Here is a 25,614-nt window from a genome sequence, read left to right on the forward strand (position 1 = left end):
GGAGGGACTTCGCATGTGGATGGATAACATATGGTTGTGTCAATTTTCGTGGGCTGGGGTCCCCTTGAGGATGATGATTCAGCGAGGCAGCACTACAAGCAGCATGATTTCTTTCGTGTAGGGCCTCGATGCCTACTTCAGGCACTCACTGAGAGAGACGCAAAGATGGACGGGAGTTTTGGATGGGATTCACTGGGTGTTAGATGATTAGAGTTGTGGGCCGATTGGGGAAGGAGTGACACATTGATCCTCCTACATCCCAAAGTAGGATGTCCCACCAAACGGTGCCTTTGGCTTTGGTAAGTTAGGCCCCTAAGAGAGGTCCAGTGGGATCCGAGAGAGTGGTTTTGGGCTTGCAAGATCGGCCTCACCGAGCAGGTGGACGAGGTGCCCTTCTTTTCCTATACGACTCGCCAATCTAAAGGTTTTAGATGGACTCTTTGACATGGACCACTTTGAGGGAGAGGCATTGCGTGGCCCAAGAGGTTCTAGGTTTTGGATGCGCCTTTGGTCCGTTTGCGGTCGAGGAAGATCTCGTGCTTCTTCTGGCTAGCCGCCCACGGAGGCTTCCCATAGGCCCGTGGTTGGAGCAGATGTGGGTGGAGGGGCAGTGTCACTGCTACTTTGCAGGAGTTCTGGAAACGATCCCTCATTGCCTTTGGAGCTTTTATAGCGCAGTGAGGATTTGGATGGGAGCCCTTAGGATTATGACCCACATATAGAGCCTTCAGAGGCACTACACCTAGGGGGTGGTGGCCTGGTTGATTGAGGGAGGTCATGATTTTAGATTGATGAGGTTTCTTCGGCTTACCAATTACAAGGTCAAAGCATTCATAGGAGCTCTCTTACCAATTACAAGGTCAAAGCATTCATAGGATAGAGCTCCATGAGGCGGTCCCTCCTAATAGCCCGGATCCTCATTCTCCTCCAGAGGATAGCGTGTGGGAGGTAGTAGCCAGTTTCATAGTGTGAAACATTTGGGTTGCTTGCTATAGTCTGGTGATGGGTGAGCATCCTTTTCCACCCTTGGCTACCTTGGTCGCCATCTGGCAGGATATCATCTACACCTTGCGATGTACCTAGGAGTGTGGGACCCCAGGCTCTAGGGTAGCTATCGCTAAGCGTGCACATTTCTGCAAGGCTTGGTCTGTAGGAGTTTTCTACTTATTCACTCTGTGAGGGATTCGCTAGTCGTATAGTTGTCTTATCTGGCTGTTAGCCCCTATACCAGAGATTCCCTAGGTAGTGGGCTGGGTTCTCTCTAGAACAGCCTGGTTTCTTCTTTCAACCTTTATCCGTTTTTTCCATAGTCAGCACCTTCCGGGGTGTTTGTATGAAGTTTTTCAAGCATTAATAGATTGTTCCTTTATCTGCAAAAAAAAAGTAGTTGTAGTGGGAAGGGGCTCCAAGTAAGGTTGGCAAGACATCCCTCTCATTAAGTGTAAACTAGACGCTATTCGTGGAATTAGAGATGGTTTATACACACTCAGATTTCACACATACAATACAAGGTTCTCTCTCTTACACCTCGTGATGCAAATTGATAAGTTAGACTCTCTCAAATCACATAAAATGAAAGAACTTGAATTTCCTTCACACTAAATAAACATTTTGGCCCAGTAATTCATCAGAGTGTAAATAAAGGTGTGACTCCAGACTGATCGGACTTGACAAAAGACATCAGCACTCGTAATAAAGCTTGCATTAAGAACCGTATGGACATAAATGATTCTACTATCAATTGCCATAAGAAATACATCAATGACTGACTCTCATTGGAGTGAGAAAGATTAGACAAAAGGACCAAAATCATCGCCCTTCACGAACTTTGTAGTAGTTGGGTTTTCACGAACATCTTTTCCATACTGAATTATACAGGAGCTTTCGCCAAGTGTTTAGCATGCACTTACCGACTGCATGGGCTGCCAACGTCCATTAAATCTCTTAGTCAATCACAAGACGAACCTCTCGAATGAACCAAACAATTAGGCATCTAGAGTACATTACACCCACCAAGAGTAACACATCCTTCGAACAACCGAGTCCTCCAACAACTATGCACAATGTTCATTAAAATACCCGCAAACTATATACAATGAACGTGCAACATTTTCATGTTCACCTGTAAAAAATATTTTCTAAAATTTGTAAAATGTGCTAAATTGTGGTTGGGAAAAAAAAAGCAAAAGCTTCAAAATTTTGAAATCCGGCTATGCGTAGATGTTAATAACTGCCTCGAATTTAAGCTGGCTGTTGGCGTGCGTTGAACATGGAGCGAGACGTGCACTACCTTCGACATAGCGACCTTTTTCAGCAGCGTTTGGCTCTCATGTAAGCCCTCAAACTCTCCACACTTGACGTTTGCCTATCTGTCAATGACCCTCTTGTGATACTTCACTGGAACTTACCTTAGAAATGCAAATGCTTGTAATCAGAACACAGCTAATGTCGTGGTTCTAACATATAATTTTGAAAACCAAATTTTGAACTTCAATCAGACGGCAGTCCCTGGAGTTGGTTGAGCACAGGCAAAAGCTCAGAAAGGTGACAGCGCAACCTCCAGGATTTAGAAAAATCATTTTGCAACTGAAGCAGAATCGAACAGATATTCAACTCGTGAAGGAAGAGAAGCTCAAATTGCTCCAGGTGGCCGACGACATGATAATGAAAACGCAGGTGTGAACGCGCCTTTCATGAAGGGTATATTGTTGCAGCCTTTGCTATGATTTATATATAAACATCTTAGTAAGACATGCTCTGTTCACCAGAAATATATGCAACTGACAAACGAACGCCTGACTATTGATTAGCAGAAACATTACTTCTCTTTTCGAATCAGATTAGAAGGCCTCTCAGATTGGAGACGTTTGAAGAAATGCTAGATCTCATGGCACTCAATGAGCTTTTGGAGGAATTTTTTTGCACTTGAAGAAGGGAGAGATGGTGCATGCGTCCATTAGGTCCATGGAGTGAGTGCTCGGAAGTTGCTGTGCTCACTTCTACCCAGCGGCAAACGTACGCCTTACTGCTGATTACCCAGAAACATTGCTTCCTCGTTTAAGGCCTCTCAGACTGAGGTTCTGTCTTCCCTTGCTTGCTTGCACGGAGTGAGCTTCCAAATGCGTCCCTTAAGTTCTGGTTTCAGCTTGTCTTCCCTCGCTTCCTTGCAGGGAGTAAGCTGTTGTGGGAAGCTGGTTGGGCGAGGTGTACTGGCGGGTCCCGTTCTATGGTTTGCATGGACTTCAAGACGTTGAAAGTCAAATAGTAGTGGTCAGCGTCTTAGGGGGGGGGGGTTCATGTATATGTGACACAAAAGCTGGGGATCCCAAAAGGTAATCTAGTGTGCTCCCCCCACGTAGGAAGCAGGTGAGCCCTCCCGATAACGGCCATTTGAGAAGATCGTTGTATATAATCAAATCATGCACTGCTCCTATACCTAGCAGGAGTCGGCCATATCTCGTGTGGTGCATCCTCTGAGTGCCTAGCTATCCCAAGCTTTATCTCTGGTACTTTGAGGGGGTCAGCCCCGAAGTCAAGTCAACCCACCTATCTGCTCCAAATCACCTGGGAGGAGGATCTCTCCCTTCCTGGAGAACTCCGAGATATCATCAAAACTTGTCTCATATATGAGCCATGGCCCTTTGTGGTGACCTCATGCACATATGATGATGTGCGGGGGGAAGCAACATATTGCAATGAAGATCGATCGTGTGTCAGGCGGCTGAACTTGCATCCACATGTGGCGTGCGTGCCCCTCCTTCCGCATCGCAGATATGAAAGGTCTCAGGTGTGATCTAAAAAGGACTGCCACTCTCTCAAGAGCCTTGTATCCCATTGTCTTTCCGCATCTCCCTCCTATCAAGGTACCTCGGCTGGTGCAGCAGCACGGACAACAGGTACACACAGTCTGCATCAGTGTGCAGCACCAGCAACAACTTTGGCTGTACAACAGGTACAACAGCAAGTACTAGTGTCGTACAGCAGCAACAGCCATCATCTGGGACTTGCAGAGGACCTCAAACATAGGCGCCTGGTAAGCAGAGCCTGATATAGGCAGGGGGGACCAGTCTGGGTTGGCAATCTGCCACAGACCAGTCGGCAGACCCACAAACCTCGTGGGCTGGTCTGTGGGCAGTTGGTTGGCTGACAGACTGGTCAGCCAGTCTGCAGCAGGTCGGCCAGCTTCAAGGGTTGTATGCCCAGTCCTGAGCATCTCCTGCACACTCCAGCTTGCGGACCAGTACCCTGCTGGAGAGCACTGTGGAGGGCATTCTGATTAGGTACTACTACCTTGCCATTTCTTTTCAGCATACCATCCCTTATGGCATATCTTGCATAAGTTTGGCCTTTTCTGGATGCCAGGTCATCCTTTTCCCCGGGTTTGAACACATGAGCCTTAGGCCAAAGGCTCTGGACTAACTCGTCCACCTTTTGAGTTTCTCTAATCTCGGTCATTAGAGCACTCTCTGATACCGTGAAACTCACATTTGATTGCCTTGTCATCAAGCTTATGTCTCAGCTGAGATGGTACATGAACATATGCAAGAGACCCAAAAACTCTCATGTGTGAAAGTGAAGGCTTCCTACCTTTCCATGCTTCATAAGGTGTAATAGTCTTCAATGCCCGTGTAGGTGATCTATTCAGCACATAGTTGGCACACATTACTGCATCAAGCCAAAATTTATTGGGCAAAGACTTGGCCTTAAGCATGCATCTGGCCATCTCCATTGTGGACTTGTTTTTCCTTTCAGAAATAGGATTCTGCTGAGGGGTGTAAGGAGTAGTGCATGAGTGAAGACAGAAATGCATCAAACTCCTTTGACATATACTCTCCTCCCCTATCTGTGTTGAGGGTGACAAGCTTGCATCCAGATTCATTCTCAACCATATTCAGCTATCTCTGAAAGCATAAGAAAACTTCAGATTTGGCCTTTAAAGGATATACCCAGCAATATCTTGTCAAATCATCAATGAGAGTCATGAAATACTTATACCCCCCAATGGCATTTGTCCTCATTGGGCCGCAGACATCATTGTGTACTAGCTGCAATTTCCTTTGTGAGAGTTTTGGACAATTCTTTTGAAAAGGAAATCGATGCATCTTACCCAAAAGACAACCCTCACACACATGTTTGCAAACTGTGTGAGTCTGAGGTACATCATTTGCCATCTGTTGTGAATGTAGCTTTGCAACAGCTCGCCATTCTCTCATGCCAAAGATGACTTTCAGCAAGCTGTGAATCTGAAATAGCCAATGCTTCAATAGAAAGTGCAGCTGAATGATGATCAAGGTGATAAAGCCCTTTTTGCAAAGTGCCAGTGAGAACTATGGCATTGTCATCACGAAGATCATAAACTAGGTATCTGTAGCCATCAAAAATTACTCTGAAACCTGAAGTAGCAATTGCTGAAATTGAAATCAAGTTGACTTCAATGCCAGGCACAAAAAGAACATTTGTCAGAGTGATAGGATGGCTTGAAATGGATGTGAGCTGCACATCTCCAACTTCTTTTACAGCATATGAAGCACTATTAGCACATTTAATAGTCCCCAATCGAGGTGCATCAGCTAAAGAATGAAACAACTGTCTGCAAGAAGTGACATGCTTGGAAGCACCACTATCAAAGTACCAGGACTGAGCATCATTAGCAGTAAAGAATGCATCAGCTTTGGATGGATCAAATGAGCAATGGACAGCCCATGCCCAATCATCCTGAAGAGCATGTGCATGTGAAGCATCTTCTGGCTCATGGGATTCAATAGCATGAGAGGCATTAACTGTCAATCCTGCTTTCTTTTTCTCTGAAGCAATGCGCTTCCTGCATTCTGAAATGTTATGTCCAGGCTTGTGACAATAGTTGCATCTTTTCTTCTTCGCCTTATCTGCTGTATTTTTAGATGCATGGGAGGAATTGCAGCTGCTATGCGCAGATTTTGGCTTGCCCATAGGCTTGGAAGTTTTGCCTCTTCCTGTCTGCTGTGAAGCAAATGCATGATCAGGAATAATGGCTTGCCTATTAGCTCTACTTTGCTCTTCCTGCAAAAGCAAAGTAACTAGCTGATCAAAAGAATAGTGGTCTGGATTACCCATGGCCACTAATCGAAGGGTTGTAGCAAACCCTTGATATGTGTCTGGCAGTCCATTGAATGTGGTACTGACAAGCTGTAAATTTGGCACCACCTCATCAATGTTGGCAAGCTGTTCCATGAGGTCCTTGACCTTTGTTAGGTATGCATCCATAGAGTCACCTTCATTCATACTGACTTCTTGTAATTGCCTTCTCAAATATGCAACACGAGCTTCATTGCGAATCTGATAGAGAGAAGCCAATTTATCCCAAGCATCCTTTGCTGTCCTGCAAGACCGGATGTGTGGAATAATGATTCTCTTGCATGATAAAGCAATGCATGAATGTGCATTTGCATCTCTTGCATCCCATCTTGACTGTTCTTGAGTTGGAAGAGCAGCGGCATGAGTGCTAGAGGAAGAGGCATTAGGAGGAGTACCCCCTGCAGAAGAACCAGCAGTAGAGGCAACCACTGTAGCATTGGCTGGCCTCAGATCAGCCCCAGAAACAATATTCCACAAATGCTTTGCAACAAGAATGTTTCATGAGATAAGATCACATTGGATAGTTGGTGCCATCCAACTTATCATCTTCACGAAGAACTCCAAATAAATCTTGATTGTTCCCAGCCATAGCAAATGTGATACCTTGAAAAAGACCTGAAAACCCAAAAGCCTCAAGGCTATCACTACAAAAAGCTGGCTGTCCAAAATGACAGCAAATATATGCAAATTTCTGACCCAAATCAAAGGGCAATTGCAGATCTGACCCAAATGTGACTGTGACAGGCAATGTTCACTGCAAAAACAGCAAATCTGGCAAAAGCCCCAAATTTAATGAGGGCAAATAGGCCAAAAAGAGGGCAAATGCAGAAAAGCCCCAAATTTTGCTAAAATTTTTGCAAATGTGACCCAATGTATGCAAATATGACTCAATGTCCTGCAAAAGTGACTCAATGTCTGAAAATCTGGCTCAATGTCTTGCAAATGTGACTCAATGTACTGCAATCAAAAAGAAATTGCAGACCAAATCCCGAATCTCTAGTGTTCTTGCAAGAAGTTGCAACTAGAGGAGATGAAAGGTATTGAAAGCCCCAAATTTGCCAATGTCCTGCAAAAGACTTCACATGTGCCAAACCTGTACGGAACTCTCGGGACAAGTACGAGCTGTATGGAACAGGTACGGTGTAGTTGTACGGATCTGTTACAATGTACGGTGTACGTATAATCATGCGGATCTGGTACAATGTACGGATGCAAGTACAATGCACGGATGCAGGTACAGTGTACGGATGTACGAATGCAGCGTACAATGTACGGTTGTACGGCAGCGCATGTACGGAATGCAGTACGGTGAAGTACGGAACGCAGGTACGCAGTTGTACGATGGTTCAGGTACGGAGCTGAGTGTACGTCTGTACATCGGCGCAAGTACGGAATGCAGTACGGCGAAGTACAGAACACAATGCACAGCTGTACGGAAAGTGCAGCGCAATGGAGCACAGTACGGCGCAGTACAGACGTACAGTACAGACGTACAACGCAGGTACGTAACATGTACTGTGTACAGGATCCAACGTACGGTGGCACAAATATGTACGGAGGTACGACTGTACGGCTAGTATAAACCCGATGAGCAGGAGACGAGTCAACCAAGCTATGATACCACTGTAGGATCGATAGGCAAAGAGAGAGAGAGAGAGTGCAGGTAGCAAAAGAGTCGCACGATAGTTCAGCTGTCACGTCAAACTTAGATAATAAAAAGATACAAGTACAAGGTACTTGTACCTAGACCTAGGACTAAGTGTCCTAGGTGTCACATAGGACTAAGGTCCTATGTGGCCTTAAAGGCACTAACACTACAAGTGCCTACACTTATGCCTACAAGGCACATACCATGGCCTATAGGGCATCACTAGAACCACCAGAAGATGGCCTACAGTCAGTATCGCAGCCACTTTCTTTGGATCCATTTCTACCCCCTCAGGAGTAATTATGAATCCTAAATATTCAAGTCTTACCATACACAGTATAGTTTTCTTTTTATTTACATAAAGACTGGCTTTCCTCAAAGTATTGAACACTATTCGTAAGTGTTCGTAATGCTCAGCAATACTTTTGCTGAATTTAAGAATATCGTCAAATAAAGTGTACTACAAACTTTCCGATATACGGACGTAGTAAATCGTTCATAAGCATGACGAATGTAGCTAGAGCATTCGTAAGTCCAAAGGGCATTGCCAAAAACTCATAATGTCCAAACCTGCTTCTAAAAGTGGTTTTATGCACATCCTCGGCTCTAATACGGATCTGATGGTAGCCACATTTAAGATCTATCTTACTGAAAATTACGGTCCCATGTAATGCATCTAGCAAATCATCGATCCGAGCCATCGGATACCTGTGCTTAATAGTGATATTATTCAATGCTCTGTAATCTATACAGAGACGAAAAGTATCATCTTTCTTCTTCTTTAATGTCACTGACGAAGCAAAAGGTGAAAAACTTGGTTGAATTTGCCCCAACTTGAGGTATTCTTCCAGTTGTCTTTGCACCTCCGTCTCTTCCGAACTTCCATCTTTATCCGATCATTCAATCCAAAGATAAAATCTTTTACTTGGATTGACTGAGGTAGGGGTTCATCAACCTTCATTACACTTTCTCTGAACTTATAAGTGTATTCCGCCACTGATAAATTTCTCTGACGAAGGTTTCGATACTAATCCCAAGCTCAGGATGCTTCATCAGGAGATAAGAAGTGTTTTCTAAATTCCTTTTTAAACCCCTCCCAAGTAGTGGATGCCACTCCATCTTTCTATTGTTTTATCCACTACCTATCCGCTGCCTCATTAAACATATGGGTGGCCTCGCGGATTTTCTTCATATCATTCTTGATTTCACAAATGGCGAAGGTCTCGTCCCATTTGTGTAACCAAGTCTCAATGATATCGGAACTACGGTCAGACATCCGACCAGAATACTTATCTGGCCTATAATTGGCAATATTAGGCACCTTAACCCTCCTAGGCTTGACCGTATGAATACTGGACTCCGGTTCCATTGGAGATTTACCTTTCTCTTCATGGGATGGCCTAGCAGACATACTATGTACCATTTTCCTGAGCTCAGATTGCCCTACATTTGCTTGTAACTGCTGTGCTAAAATCTGTTGTAAGGCATCCTCTAACATTGCAATTCTGCCAAATAGTGTATGACCTACTGGGCGTGACACCTGCGGGGTCGGCCAGACTCCTGACTCTACGGGATCCACCCTAGAAGCTTCTTCTTCTACTTCCATTTAGGCCGATGGGGTTTTTTTTTTCTTTTAAAATAAATAAAACACCGCTTAAAACTGTATCTACAAATCGAAAGTCCAACTCCAAATTTTCAGCTAACCAGACATAGGCCACACTGCAACCAAAAACCACTTTTCCCTATACTAGGGGAAACTCCTGCAATCTGAAATAACTCAAACACGGAGGCAAGTAAACGAGCATATACTCCAATAAAACTTAGAAGGCATAGAAAGCGCCCTGTCATATTTCTGCTGCATGAAGAGATTAACTTGTCCCTGTAAGGTTGTTCCAAGCATTTATAGGCTGTCTTGTGACCACGAACATGCGGTACTATCTACCCCTTCCCACGAGCTCACGACCAAGCGCAGTGCCTACTTGTGTTCCGCGACTAAATTCAGCCAATAAAGGTCTAACTCTGCGGGCTACCAGGCCCCATAGTCGCTAATAAGCCCTTTATACTGTTATAACGCCTGAGCTTTGCAGAGTAGTTGATTCACAGCCAATGTCACGCTTCAGCCTTTGATGTTAACCAATCTCCGCCAGGTAATCACGACGCCCCTTTAATAGACCTTGTGTCTCGTTTGATAGCTGTTCACAGTAACGTGCGTAACTCTACTGGCTACCTCACCTTCAATTCGTCAAATAGCTTTACGTGAACTCGGCCTCTTAGATCTCGTAGATGTTGTTTGAACACATGTCCATGCGGGTGACAGGATATCTCAAGGCAAACCTGTAAGCAATACGTGCACGTAGCAATACCAACGCTCAGACGGTCGCCCCGCTCCCGAGATACTTTCATGACCTCAGCCCAAAGCCGAATTGCCTTCCTTACCAAATCCTGCGACAGCTAATTCCGTGACCACACAGTAGCTCTCGTCGTGCGCTGCTCATCAATGCTACCCAGACTGACGAATTGCCAAATTATGATTTGTGTAGAATTTGGGCTCTGTATTGTTCGTCGTCAAATGTCCAGCTAGTCCCAGACCTCTCGCGATACCAAATGATACACGTATCTGGTACGTCTCTGTTATTTTCCAATCAAAACAATGAACTACCGGTAGTCTTTTTCTCTGATCTTGACTGGAAATCGCTGGAAATCCTTAATTCATCGTTAGCCTTCCAAACTCAACGAGATCCCAAATCTGCGCTCTGATACCAAATGATACGTGAAAATCTGTTTGCTCCTAGCTTGTTACGTCGAATCACGGGCGTTGACACATCCGTTATCCTCCCAGCCGATCTCAGTGGTCGTAAGCTTTCTCACTCCAAAAATTTTCGTTCAAGCTCTTGCTTACTAAATCTCCACCAAGCCCCAAAATTCCCTAGATGGATCTAGTATGCCACATGTCTTCATTCTAGGGTCCCTCCTTAATGCATCATTTACCCCTCTCTTGGGATATCATTGAAACCATTTGCCCCTAGGCACATTTCATGCATTTAGGTTCCTTAGCCTTAGATCCACCTAGTCTAGTGCCATGTCACCCTCACCAAGGACCTTTACCTTTATTCCTTTTTAATCATTTACATGAAGCCCAAACAAATATAATACAAACATTGATCCTTTAAAGGAAAATGTCGACTGACCCTTCCGAGGTCATGTTACCTCGACTTGAGCATAACATAGACGGACTGAGGGCATACCTAGAGAGGGCTGCGCGTGCACCCTATGTGATCTATAGGAGATTGAGTCAAAGGAGCACTTTGCCTTTAGATGCGCTGTGTACTATGAGATCCGAGGTCGTCACCACTGTCTTTTAGAGATGGATTGGACCCGTCTCCAGCCTCTTGGCTCATTCGTCTTTAGTTATCTTCATTCATGAGGTTGTACGACACAGAGACCCATTGCTTAGGACATATAGATGAGATCAGGGGACTTAGCTAGACTCCATGTAGAGCGTGATCTTCCAATGAGAGAGCACAAGCCCATAATTCGCCGCAAGGAGATGGCATGATGGGACCTTGCGCGAGAGACATGACAAACCTGACTAGCGTGTCGATTAGTGTCACGAAAAAACGCGTTTCGCTCAGGCGACACGTGTAGAGACTTTTCTAGGCAAAATGTTTCGCCGAAAGGGCAAAACGCCCTAGTACAGATTGTTACCGTATCTTGACTCTTTTGAGAGTGCTCAGTGTGTATGTGTTTTTATAGCTCTTTTCTCACACACACACACACACACACACACACACACACACACACATGTTTGATATATAATTTATATAAAATACAATCTTTTAAGTATTCATGTTTGTGTTTGTATTTGTCTTGGGTGTAGAGGCCCTATTTGTGGCTCCAGCTATTTACTCTGAGGTCCTATAGACCTCGGTGGGGCATGAAGCTCCTCCAAGATTATTACATAGCACTCCTAATTTTTATATTTGGCAGAGATAAACTGGAGAGAGAGAGAGAGAGAGAGAGAGGGAGAGAGAGAGAGGGAGAGAGAGTTTATGGAAGTCTTGGAAAGACCGAAGGGTCTAGGAGACTTAAAAAACTAGACAACTACAAAGGTGGAGCCACAAAGCGGTCAAATGATCTAAGAGCTTTGAGCTTTAAGTGGGCCTTGTTGGTTAAGCTAGGTGTTAACATGACTCATGCCCTTGCTAGACATTATAGTGTTAAAAAGAGATGTGTTCACTTCTTTGCTCTAGAATTTGCAAAGTAGAAGGTACTGAATAAACACTTTTAATGGCCAACCGGCTTCTCCTTTCCTTTCTTACTCAATTGAAGATAATAATCTTGACCTTTAGTTGATGTGAGGGTTATCTGTGGGGAGTCCTAAGCAAGGTAGTTAGGAGAAGGTAGAGAGGGCATAAGGATAGCATGGAGAAGGTCGAGAGAGGAAAGGGACAAGACGGTATGAGCTTGTGGAGGAGCAGCCAAATTAGTAGGCGTGGAATTGGCTTTGCAATAATAGAGGAGGAAACGACAGGGAGGCACTCAAGAGGCATGAGGAGAGAAGAAGAGGTTTGGGGTTTAGAGGAGAAGGAAGCTTCACAGACCAAGTTGACTGGAGCTACGGAGGCTTTTGTTGGCCCTCTGTTTGTTGTTTGTCTTGCAACATTCTTCCTTACCTTGCGAGGAGTGTTCCTATCACATGCTTCCCTTGTTTTTGCCATTCATTTTCCTCCATCTATCAAATGTGGACTATTCATGTGGTCTTGGTCTGCAAGGATGGGAGCAGTTGGGGCTTGGGCACTACCACTTCTTATTACGCTCATGACTAGAAGGAGCACAAACTATTGACTGTGGGCAGAATTCATCTAGTGACAATCTTTTGCATTGAGGCACTAACTTGGCAGCACGGGCAAGTTTATCGGCTAACCTCTATGCCACTCAATGTAACCAAATTGATCTTTGTAGGAAGGATGTTGGGGTCTTGAACCACCTTTGGTACTCCATTTCCATCAGGTTGGAGGCTAACGCTGAGGGTAGCTCTAGTACCAAACCAAAATGTCCACCAAGGAAGCCGATTTCACATGGTCCATATGCTTGATACTGTGGAAGCATAAAGAGTGATGGGAACCTAGGTAAAGTGCTATGTGGTGTGCACAAAAGTGAGCTGTAGGAGGAAGACGTGTGTCCTCGATAGATGGTGACCTCCTATATGGGGATCGCTCCAGACTCCAATTGTGCTTGCCTATGGGTGGGACTAAGGCTGACATTACTACTATGCAGTTTCTATATTGTGCTCTTGGCTTTTTGCTTGGTTTGAAGAGAGCATGGAACCTTGATGCCCGTGAGAGTCCATGGAACCATCATGTGAGCTGCTCTGGCCATATACAAGTTCAACATTGAAGCTCAATTTCCAAAGGGCAAAGCTTCATAGCTAGTTCTCAAGGAACGAATGAGGAAGGAAACGGAGAAGGATATGGGCCAGCTTGAGAGGGAGGGCACAAGAGGGCTAGGGCCAAAAGGCTGTGTGAAGGGGCTTGGAAGCAATGCTAGGGAGGAGAAATTGGAAATAAGAGAGAGGGCAAGGGGAGGAAGCAGCCCGGGAGAGGCACAAGAACAACTCACTGAGGGGGCACATGTTGAAGGGGGGTAAGTGTTGGAGGGCCTTGCTTGTGGGTGTGCCCTCCCAGTGAGTGAGGGTAGTGTAGAGAGTGAGGGCCTGTGTTGTGGGTGTGCTCTAGGGCTGCAGACAGTGGCAGCCTGATCAGTGCTTAGGGGCAGGAGGAGAGGCTCTCCCTTAGGGCTGACCTTGAGCCCTTTTTCTAGTGCTGTATGGAGGTGGGGCTGTCGGCTATGGAGGCACCTAGGGGGTCGGCCCTGAGCAGGCCCTGTAGGGCTGCTACCAGGCCCTTTATAAGGTAGAGGTGGGTCGGCCCTGGTAGCAGCCCCTGTAGGGCTGAGATAGTGAATGCTCACATGGTTTGGGGCTTTCATGGGAGTGCAACCCGCATGAGGCCCTGGGTACTCCCCCGTACATTGTTGCTCCTGGTTGCTTCTGTTTTCCCAATCACTGTTTTGTTCTACTGTTTTCGTCTACCATTTGTGTCCGGCATTTTGGCCTTCTGTCTTTGTCCACTGTTCCGGTCTGCCATTTCTGCCCAGGGAACCTCTACAATAGCATGATAGTGCAGGGGAACAGAAACTGAAGTGAAGGGTCGGAGATGAAGAAAAGAGGTGAAACAAACAAAAATACAGAACTTGACAGCAAAGGGGAGTGAGATAACAAAAAAGGGAATATTTGCAGGATGGATAAGGAAAGATAAGGCTGTGGCAAAACAAATTTTGAGGGGGCGAAACAGGGAATATATATGGTTGGCTCACTCCTGGGCCTGGCACGTTGAACAAGAGGAAGCTTCCCTGAATGGAGGAAGAGGAGTAAGGCAGGCAGTGAAAGCCTAGTAGAAGGTAGTGGCAGGGAGGGCAGGAGGAGAGAGGTGAGCAGAGGGAGAAAATTGGGAAAAAGAATGCATCAACACGGTGGCTGGCAAAGGGATGATTGCAGCGGTATGCCTTTCGTTCCCCAGCATACCCATATATATATAAATATTGGTTTATTGAAGGAAATTAGCATTAAGGAAGTGAATGAGAGTACAAAATTAAGGGGATTTTTTCGATGTGCCTACAAAATTACTATACTTCATCTCTGTGTGCTCCAAGATTCTACAGAAATGGCATTTGTTAATATGTACAACTTTTAGTGAAATTTATGATGTCCATATATACTTTTGTTTCTCTTGGTGCTGAGCAGAATCCAAGAAGCTATTCACCTTTTAGAGACTACATCACTTTCGATCAAAATTGTTAATTGTGGATATAAAGTGGGTACAATTAAAAAGTCAAGTGGGATCATGTGCAGGTGCAGATGGCAAACACATCCCATGCTGGTGTTAAGGAAGACCAGAACATCCCATTTATAGGATTACGGTATGAAATTCTGCTTAACTCAAGAAATTATGTAGGGCTGTTAGGAAATGGAGTCAAGTTGAGTCAGTTTCAGTGAGTCCTAGTGTGAGTTTATAGTACTAGATGTCTAGGAGTGCCACGTGTCATATTGGGAGTTATCCCATATACATTTGGTACTTAGTGTGTGTGTGCCTATCCTATAAAGGCATTTTACTTGTCACTTGTCATATCACTCAACTCATTCAAGTACAAGCTACTTTGGTCTACATGTGAGTACTTGCTCATTTCATTTCCTTTCCATTTTATTTCCATTTCATTATGTTTGCTATCTTTGCTTTTCGTTCTTAGTGTTAGCTTGCTTCTCTCCCTACCACTATGTTCCTTCATATGGTATCAGAGCCATGTTCCTAGCCTTGTCTCTCCTTCCCTTTCCAAGAGGTTGAGGTGAGGGAGGCCAATGAAGCTACCGAGCCTCTTCCTCCTTGGAAGGCCCTCTTCTCTCTTGAGCTCTCTTCTACTCCTTTAGCCTCGCCTTGAGCTGCTCATCTTCAACTTTGAGCTGGAACTGATCTGCGACTTGCTACTGCACATGTTCGAGCTGGAGCTGTTCTTTGAGCTGCTTGCTGGGCGGCGACTGACTGTGCTACAGCCCGACATCCCTCAGCTGGCCGCCTCACTATCCATGACTGAAGAAGCGTCAGGGCAGCTGACCATGAACAGTTTCAGCAGCCCCTTTGCCCACGCAACCTGCAGACAGCCTGCTTGGATCTTCATAACAGCCCGTGAGCTGGTTTCGTGCTGCTTGTGAGCTGCTCGTGAGATTTTCTTGCTGCAGTGACCAGCAGAGAGTGGTTTTCCAGCCCGCCATTGCCGCCATCAGTCTCCTCGTCACTAATGAAGCTGCCCGTGCCAAAATCGTCAAAGAAGGGTCGCAACCTTTACGATGTCTCTACAGGCCAAACGGCATCGAATTTGAAGTCGAGCCAGAAGAGTTAAAATGTAGATATTGTTGAGAGCTACATTTTTGTTTTTTACAGCTTGTCAATCCAACATCTCTACGGAAAGATATTAGTATTTGAAGATCTGCCTGCCCAAACTGTCTTAATTTCGATTTTTCAAATTTATGTCCAATATATCAGAAAGTTTTGGGGCTTTTGGGATTTTTGGCCTAAGCTGCACTTGGGTTTACAACTATGCACATTTCAACCAATTTTTTTGCCAAACCCTAATTTTTTATAGAAACCTTAATATCTGTAGAAACCCTAATTTCCAGAATTTAGGGCTTTTTTAACTTTGGCAGTCCTTTGGCATAATTGAAGCCTCTGACATGTAAAATTTTTGGGGATTTCTCAAAATTCATGTAATTTCATTACTATTTTGTACATTCATTTGGGTATTTGCCTCCTTTTGGGCATTCAAATTTGAGACTACTCCGATCTTGGTGACTCACATCGCGACATTTTGAGAGTCATCATGTGATTGGTCCTTGTAGTTGCTCCCATGGCTGACATCGACATATCATTCGAGGCATTCTCGCCACAATCTTCATCGACATACTTCATCGACTAGGGATGTGCACATTAGTGCTGGCAGCCACTTGGAGATGTTTTACAAGTTCTCTGCCCTTGCTATGCATAAAATGAATGACATATTTCCTATTTTTTATATGTTTGAGTCAAGGGTACTCTGCCTTGGGTAATCTCCCAAAATGAATGCAATTATGGTTTTCTCGAGTCAATAAAGGTTCTCTGCCTTGGATAGTCCTCCTAAAATGATGTATTCATTTGTTTATTTTCTTGTGTGTGGCTCCATGTCCCTCATTAATCTTTGGAGCCAAGGGAGGATGTATTAAGGAAGCGTACTATGTATTGGTCTCAGATGGGTCTATCTATCAGGCGTGGCATGTGAGTTCCAGGATGTTGGTGCTTTGGTTTCCTAGACCTTTGAGTTGGTCATGCATCCATGCTAAGACATGAGCCGCTAAGTCATGTTTGGGATGCAAAGCCATGAGAGTGCTCAGTCCAACCTCTAAACCATGCTCATACTTTAGCCTCTGAGATTCCATGGGAGCCATGTCTAGTTCTGACATTGCACAGTCCGATGACCATCATAGATCTTGTTTTGGGTTCCATTCCTAGTAGTCCCTCACCTTTCCTCCATGGGAGGGTGTTAGGAATGGAGTCAAGTTGAGTCAGTTTTGGTGTGTTCTAGTGAGTCCTAGTGTGAGTTTTATAGTATTAGGTATCTAGGAGTGCCACGTGTCATATTGGGAGTTATCCCATACTTAGTGTGTGTGTGCCTATCCTATAAAGGCATTGTACTTGTCACTTGTCATATCACTTAACTCATTCAAGTACAAGCTACTTTGGTCTACATGTGAGTACTTATTCATTGCTTTCATTTCCTTTCCATTTTATTTCCATTTCATTATGTTTGCTATCTTTCCTTTTTGTTCCTAGTGTTAGCTTGCTTCTCTCCCTACTACCACTATGTTCCTTCATGGGCTAGGAGTGAAGTTGATTTGTATAAAGAACTGCTTTACCTTCAAGTTGTGTCGAGAGTGAAATCTGGACTATCATCAATACACTATTTGGACCCCGTATAAAGAACTCCAATATGATCGTTCGAATGTGGGTATTGTGGTGAGCAGGGTCACAGAGAAGAGTATTGCTATAAGAAACATGAAGAACAAAGAAGCTGGCCAAAACAAGGAAGCTGCGAATACTGTTGTTGATGAGTATGCAGGATTGTGCGTTCTTTTAGTAGTTTAGGTTTGATAGTTGAATCAACAAATTTTTAGAAAATGAAATCCCACCAAAGGGTATCCCGCAACGGAAGACTAATAGATGACCCCGGAAATTACACGCGAAAGTGTTTCACTATTCATAAACATGTGTGTACTTCACAACCATTCATGTGTGTGCAAGCCAGCAAATAGACTGTGCATCAAGACCAATATAGAAGCAATACCTATATATTTCCGTCCGTCCACAAACTGGACACAATACATACCAAAATCTGGCACCTCTAGATCTCTGAGCCCGTATGCTCCTCTGAGATTAAGGCTCTCTATCCAAAGATCCCTTCTACCTTGCTGTCCGGAAAGCCAGCCTAGGTGGGCTGCCACTCTGAGCTAAGTCTGCAGCACTTCGGTCTCCTTCACCTCCTGGATGTAGGCTTTCCTGCTCCTGAACTGGCTGCTCCAAGTGATGATTAATGGGGGCCCAAATGCCCCCTTTTATAGGGGCTGGTTGCCCCCCCAAAATAGCCGACTGAAACAGACCCTTCAGCCAACTCCTTTTGTGCAGCCTATAAAACCCCCCCTAGGGGCACACTTGCAGCTCTTTTGCTGGCCCTGCCCGGCCACATGGCAGGCTGTCACTGGCCCCAGGCAGGCCTGCCCATATCCATCCTTATTTCTAGGCCCATAGGCCCTCCAAAACTTGCTGCATCTGTTCTGTCTTTGTTCAGCCCTGTTCTAGGCCCTGGAAAGCTTCCAACCAGTCTGTACTGACGTTTCCCTGCACATGCTTGCCATTTCCATCCATGGACAGCCCTATGGCACTCCTGCACCACTTCTGCCCACGATGGTGTCACTGATCTGCCAGGTATCTCCTCTCTCTCTTTGCTGCCCATGTGCTGCCCATGTGGCAGCCCTATCCCTAATCCTATTCTATGGTCCACCCCCCCGATGCACTCCTCATATGGGGGCTCACAGGAGGGGAGGTGACAAACCCTATTCCAACATAAGTTCCCTAGTAAGCTCTTAATCTTGTGGTAGTCGGACTTTAATTGTTAAGCTTAAGTCTTCTTGCTTGGGATTCCTTCTCTTGTTTTGTCAAGGTAATTTTTTTTGAAAGGCTCTTGCTTATGGTAAAGTATTCCGACTTTGTAAGGTGGAACTCTTTGTTGTGAGTTTTCATCATTTGTCGGGTAATGTTTCTTTGTTTGAAAAGTCTGTGTAATACATGCAGGAACACCAAGCATTTGGAGATTGGCGCCTTTGGTAGGTAAGTCACTTGGTGATTTGTGAGTTCAGCTTCTATGGTGACGTCTCCTCCTTGATCATCTGCGTATCATGCTCTCTGTCTACCCGTGACAGGCTTGGGCTGGTATATCTATGTACTCTCTTGTAATGGCTCGTTGTAGACATCTGAGTGTCTTTTGGTCATGTAGCTCTCTTGCTCTCAAACAAGCCCCGTAGGGATGAGGAGGCATGGTCACGTCCGTAAGTTTCTCTCTCAATACAATTGCAATTTTAGTTTCCTATGAGATGGCAACTCTTTCTATTTTTGTTGAGTTGAGTTTCTGAGTTTACTTCATATTGCATGTAGCATATTTCAAGTTATCTTCAACATGTTCACCCTCCACTCTTGTAGGAAGGTATGGTGGCTAGCCATCCCTTTAGGAACAGGTCCATTGAAAGCTCTAGTGACATTGTCCTTGTGTCAAAAATACTGTGTAAGGTCAAGGCCGCATCCTATCCAATGAGATCCCAAAAGTGTCAGATTAAGGCAGGCATCTCCCTCGTTGGACACAGGCAAGAGGGCTAAAACTTCTAGATTTTATGGCTAGTGAACTTCCTTGCCATTCTATGATGCATATAAGGAATGACTAGTCACGATATGTGTTATCACACATGCTTGTGCCTTGTCTTCATGTACAAGTGAGGGTTTGCCGTGAATAGCTTTTTATTAAAGTATTTAGCAGCTCTTTCATCTTGGCATTGTTACAATTGTCCTCAAGGATCATTGAAGCTTGTAACCTTTCTTGACTCTGAATTGAAGGATGGGCGCAAGAGATACCTCTTGCTCACCCTCTTGTGCACCACAACAGGCCCTTCTAGAAGGAGGTAGATCTTCCCCCTTGTGTGGCCCATGGAAGGTACAAAACACTAGCAGACAATTGCTGAATGTCCCCCAAGGGGGAACTTCATAGCACACGGTTCTCCTTGAGATGGTCAACCAGGTCCTACAGACCAGCTAACATGCTTGACAGGCCAACGTGGTCTATCCTACTGCCGACTTGGTCTGGCCTCTGCTGACCTGTTCTGCCCTGGCCTGTTGTTGTTGTACATGACTGCATGCTGTAGACTTATAAAGTTTTTGAAATCAATAGAGAAGGCACTTAAACTTACCTCTGTATATGGATTTTAAAACCCGCATATTGTAGATCACAACGATCTCTACATTGTCTCAAGCAGTTCAAAGTCCTCCAATGTGCAACCTCGAGCCCCATCAAGGTTCACCTTGAATCCAACTACACTCTAGCAACCACGTTGGACTGTTTCTTTGACTCATGAGACATGTACCTGCACGTGTGGATCTGTAGTTATGCAAAAAAGACCTCGAAATTAGCGTGTCAGCAGCACTGAATCCCACACGGGCTAGGAGCCGCTCACTCTACTCTGTGCAAGTTGTTCTGAACGGTGGGCTAGTCCTTCAGATGGCCCTGTTGTGCAGGCTATTCTAAACCATGGGCCAATTGTGTGACTTCTGAGAAAACCCTCCTACATTGCTACCTTGTCCTTGTGCGCGCAGTCATGCTTTCTAAACAGGCCAAAATATCTTTACAATCTGGTCCCCAAACTTTGACATGGCTCACAGATGGATCTGCTGGGTTTAAAAAGCCTATGCTCGGAGCTGCTGTCAACAGTTTGTCTACCGGGATTGCAGACAGATTAACCTTACAAGCCAATTATTGATGCTCTCTCATGATTGGTAAGGATCGTGGTAAAAGTGATTTTACCCAACAAACGAGGCGAGGAGCAAGGAAGTAACAGCCATACCTTTCACAATCACAGCCTAACAGTATGAAGTCCTATATTTTGATAACACCTATCACGCAGAGCTTCTATCTGCTCACTTCTATGAGAGTGCAATCTACTGGAGCTTATAGTCTCTTTTTAGTAATTTGTCTTCCATAAAGCTCCACTTAGGTTTATGCAAATCTTTCATACACGGACCAACTCTAGGTCAGTTTTTGTGTCCCATACCAGGATGCCCCTTCCACAAGGATGCCCTGTAGTTTATCAGGTACAGCCATGCCTCTAGTAGGAATCACTGTCCAGGTAGTGATCAATCTCCTGAACACGGCCTTGTAGTGTGCTCGAATCTATGCCATTGTCAGTTCCTCTAGGTTGGTTCTGGAGTTTCCTATGCTAGGTTCCTGAAGTTGTTCTTGCTCTTGGTTCTCCATTGCTAGTACACACAAAAGCACTTCATGCATGCAGACAAACATCACATGCATACTTTTCACACATGTTCGTTTCAATTATTTACCCACTTCATCTTATGGGTGGACTGTTCAAATCTATCTTGGCAGCTCTAAAAGAGTCCTGGCAAGAAAGAAACAGTCCATAATCCGTGGTATATCAGGAACATATCACACAATTTCACAATCCAAACCACACATATTCACGAGAATATCATAGAAAGTGAGCCAACTAGTTTGGCATCAAGTGCCATAAGAATTATGTGGCAGTGACTGCCGTTTACCACGGCTTGCTTTTGTTCTAGCAGGTAGCTTCTCGACGATAGCATTGACCACAATATGCTATCCTTTCTCAAAAATACAAGTAACACTGGCATCATAAACAGTGCTTTAACTTGCACCGCACAATTGGTATTGCATGTATATATGATTTGCAGAGCCTGGGATAGCAAACCATATCCAAACAAACGACTATCTCAACAGATTTGGCAGACTCTACCATTTTCTTACATGTACTTGTATATTCAATATTACAAGATAAACAAAATATACATGCAATATATGATTTGGTAGAGTTGCACTCATATGCCATGTACAGATAGTCTGACAGTGACTAGTACACTGATCTAAAAGCCCCGCAGCAGATATACCGCTAGCAAGCAGTACCTCGGGTGAGACATACAGTATCACCAAGCAACCTCTAGATATCAGGAGCGGTCTGAACCAAGGGAGTGGAGGTGCTACCCCCCTCTTAAACATCAGGCAATGCTCCAAACACACGCTCTGCTTAGCCTGAATGAGCCCCAACCGAAGTCGGCTCAAACTGAAAAGTAGAGTTGCATCAACAGAGGTGAATTTGCCAGTTCACCCTTCTCCATCCACATCACATCTAAATAGCAACGAGGAAACTCTACCAATGTATACACTTTGGCAGATCCTGTGCTTTCACTGAACAACGTCTTGGCTGAATTCTCTGCAACCACAGGCCTCACCTCTTGAGAGAGATGGTGATATCCGTGATCCCAGCATCATCTAGAACAAGCACAGGTGAGATGGTGATATCCTTGATCCCAGCATCATCCAGAACAAGCACAGGTCTCACCCCTTTAAGAAAGTTGGTGATATCCTGGCAATGGAACCACTGAAACTGACCTTCGGGATCTTCAAAGGGCAGTGAATGATTATTAACCACCAAAAAATATGATTACAGCCACTTAGAGAATTATTACAGCCAACCAAATAAATAATAGAAACCAAAATCAGGAGCTAGATTGCCCTTATCATGTACTAGACACCAGATTGGCCCTAAACTGAGCACCCCTTCCAGTAATTTCTCTATCATTTATTCAGAAGGCATCCAAATACAAGAAAAGCACTGTCATGCATCAGCCCAAAATCAGCCAAGTGAATAATCTGTTCACAAGCACTTCCTTCCTGTTATGCATCAGTTTCAGTCTCAAAAAGGCATCCTAGTCCAGTGCAATATCCCGTGGCAGCCTTTGTTCCGATTCTAGTTGATAGTTCTAACCTGGCAGCTCTGAGAGACCTCAGCCTTGGAGATCCGTGAGTAGCTGACCCGTGATAGTTCTAACCTGGCAGCTGTGATACCCTTCACGGGAGTCTTGGCAAGACGAAGACCAGCAAAACAACCAACCCTGGCTGTTTCTGGCACACAGAAAGGCTAGCTGCAACAAGGTAATAGGATCTGAAGATTCTGAGGTAGTAAGAGAGATTTTGGGAAGTAATCGACTGATTTAGAGGCTCTGGGAACCCTGAAACAGCAACAAGCAAAAAAGGCAAGTTTGTCTGGAGCAGTTCTCAAGCACTTTGGCAAGCAAAATCAGCAGGAGCAGCCCTAGAAGAGGTGAAAAACAGCAAAAATGATATCCTTCTGGCACCCTTCAGCCCCCTGGCAGTCCAATCTTGGTAGGCGAAATGGATCTGGTACCAATTTGGCACCTCAGAAGCCTATTTGGTGACCCTGGAGTGGATCTGAAATAGCAAAATCAGGTTTGGCAGCCTTGGAAATCCTCTGGCAAGTGCAACTTCACAAATCCTCCCGCCTGGAATTCCAGCAAATCAAGTTTTTGCGAAGCTCGAAACTGCCTGGAAAAGTGTGATTTTGATAGGTGCCTAGCCTAGAAGGCTCCTGGAAGAAGTGCGAAACAGATTTGGGCCAAAACGAATCTCGTTTTTGAGCTTCTGGCAGCCCACCAATACTGCCTTGGTAGTCAAAAATCAGCAAGTCGATGTGATAGAATAGCCTTGGAGCACTTTTCCAGCCTGTGACTTTCCTCTCCCTCTTCTTCTGTGTCCAGAAAACTGCCTCAAAATTGATTTCGTCCTTTTGTCTTGCTCCTCAAGCCAGTTTGCTAAACGTGGCCCCCATGAGCTATTTTAGCAGTGGGATTTTTACCCCTCTCTAACCTTCAGTCCTTTGCCGTGGCCCATGGAATTAATTGCACTGAAGTGTCCTTTGAACTATTTTAATCAGATGGAGGCTATAAAGCTTAGAAATTCATGTCCTTGCCCGTGATAGAGACTAGACTGTTGGATGCTCTTTTCTTGATCTTTCGCACGCAAATTAAATGTTGCCATAGATCATACTCACACACGCGCAAGAAGTTTCTTTGTAACCCTCTATACGGGCTATTGATTGCCCACTTAATACAATGATAATTTGCAATCCTGTGGCATTCTATGTCTCATTTCTTGAGCAACTATATTGAGATTTCATCTAGAGTTGACTTTCCCTTCCCCATCCTGTACAGATAAACGTTGTCTCACAAATTATTGGTTCGGGGTGTGAAGTTGCACATGCACGAGGGCACTGGGTGGGAGAGCGGTCATCAGCATTGGGTGATCAAGGTGGGACACTAGAATGTGGTGAGGGCATAGACAACCTTTGCCATGTTGACCAAGCACCAGGCGTGCCTGTTGGTGGGATTCATTCACTACTTCCAAAGATTTGCACTAGTTGTGAATCATAATGTGCATGTTCTCACCAACTATGTCATCCACTGATGCTTGGACTGAGCAGTGCCAGGTAGTCACAAAGAATGTGATCATTGCAAAAGTAAATGTACGACTAAGTGAGCTAAAAGGCTCTAGAGGTATACAACTTAGTGTGCAAAGCTCTTTGAGCATGGCCGAGCCATGATGTACCACTAGTTGTGGGTCCTGAGGGATGGCCATATGAAAGTGGGTAGTACATCGAGAGGAACATATATGGGTCCTGCAGGATGGCCATATGAAAAAAAGAAGAAGGTGCACATGGATTGTATGTTTGCATGCATTGAGTGCTTGCATATTCTCTTGATGTACCTCATGCTATGGGTCCTATGGGATGTCCCTGAGAGGATAAATCATCTATGTGGGTCCTACGGGATGGCCATATGGAGCATCTTGTATGTCGGAGCATGTATGTCTGTTGTTTGTGGAATGATGCTTGGTTGTGTTCTTGACTAACCAAGGTTGTAAGCTTCCACTTGGTTTCAAACTTTTGTTGCAGGTTTTGATGGAACAAAGCCAAAAGTTGGGTGCAAACGGGACTTGCAATGTTTCAAGAGGGGAGTTTGTCACGGGGACGTGAATTTCTAAGCTTTAGAAATTTATGGTGATTGCCCTAGCCTCCAACTGATCAAAATAGTTCAAAGGACACTTCAATGGGCGAAGGCAAGGGACTGAAGGTTAGAGAGGGGTAAAAATCGTATTGCAAAAAATAGCTAAGGGGGGGCACGTTTAGCAAGATGGCTTGAGGAGCAAGAAAAAAGGACGAAATTGGCTTTGAGACGGTTTTTTGGACCACAGAAGAAGAGGGAGAGGCAAGTCACAGGCTAGGAAAGTGTTCTAGGGCTATTCTATCACATCAACTTGCTGATTGTTAACTACTAGGGCAGTCTGTGCCAGAAGCTCAAAAACAAAATTTGTTTTGTGCTAGGAGCCTCCAGATCAGTTTGTTTTTATTGCATGCCTACTATTCATGCCTTCCCAAAGGCCCAAATCTGATTCGCGCTTCTTCCAGGAGCCTTCCAAGTGAGGCGCTTATCAAAATCGCACTTTTCCAAGCAGTTTCAAGCTTCCAAGCAACTCGATTTGCCAAGCACTTATCGAAATCGCACTTTTCCAGGCAGTTTTGAGCTTCCAAGCAACTCGATTTACTTTCAGGCGGGAGGATTTGCGGAGTCGCACCTACCAGAGGATTTCCAAGGCTGCCAAACCTGATTTTGCTGATTCAGATCCACTCCAGGGTCACCAAACAGGCTATATCGGTACCACATCCATTTCACCTACCAGGATTGGATTGCCAAGGGCCGAAGGGTGCCAGAAGGAAATTGTTTTTACTGTTTTCACCTCTTCAAGGGATGCTCGTGCTGATTTTGCCTGCCAAAGTGCTTGAGAACTGCTCCAGACAGACTCGCCTTTTTGCTTGTTGATGTTTCATGGTTCCTAGAACCTTCAAATCAGTCGATTGCTTCCCAGAAGCTCTCCTTCTGCCTCAGAATCTTTAGATCCTATTACCTTGTTGCAGCTATCCTTTCTATGTGCCAGGAACAGCCAGGGTTGGTTGTTTTGCTGGTCTTCGTCTTGCCAGGACTCTTGTGAATGGTATCAGAGCTGCTAGGATAGACTTGGCTGATGTCTCTTCTGCCAGGACTCCCTTGAAAGGTATCAGAGCTGCC

The 25,614-nt window shown here is 44.9% G+C and overlaps 1 protein-coding gene across 3 annotated transcripts in view; it reads left to right on the top strand.

Annotated features, from left to right (window-relative positions):
* The first annotated feature begins 2,258 nt into the window (after positions 1-2,258).
* The window catches only part of LOC147896530 (uncharacterized), a 30,899-nt gene continuing 7,543 nt past the window's right edge, over positions 2,259-25,614 (top strand). The window contains exons 1-3 of one of the 3 annotated variants that reach the window (XM_087381652.1): positions 2,259-2,331; positions 2,499-2,676; positions 14,673-14,740. In XM_087381652.1, coding sequence (XP_087237778.1) covers positions 2,270-2,331; positions 2,499-2,676; positions 14,673-14,740 — 308 coding nt within the window. In that variant the 5' untranslated portion in view covers positions 2,259-2,269. Of the gene's footprint in view, positions 2,332-2,498; positions 2,701-14,672; positions 14,741-24,444; positions 24,549-25,614 lie in introns of those variants that run through there. The other 2 variants (XM_087381653.1, XM_087381654.1) reach the window with 2 other exon arrangements.

This window comes from Dipteris shenzhenensis, chromosome 11 (assembly GCF_047967505.1).
Source record: "Dipteris shenzhenensis isolate YYH24624 ecotype China chromosome 11, Dip_SZ_1.0, whole genome shotgun sequence".
Classification (NCBI taxonomy): domain Eukaryota; kingdom Viridiplantae; phylum Streptophyta; class Polypodiopsida; order Gleicheniales; family Dipteridaceae; genus Dipteris; species Dipteris shenzhenensis.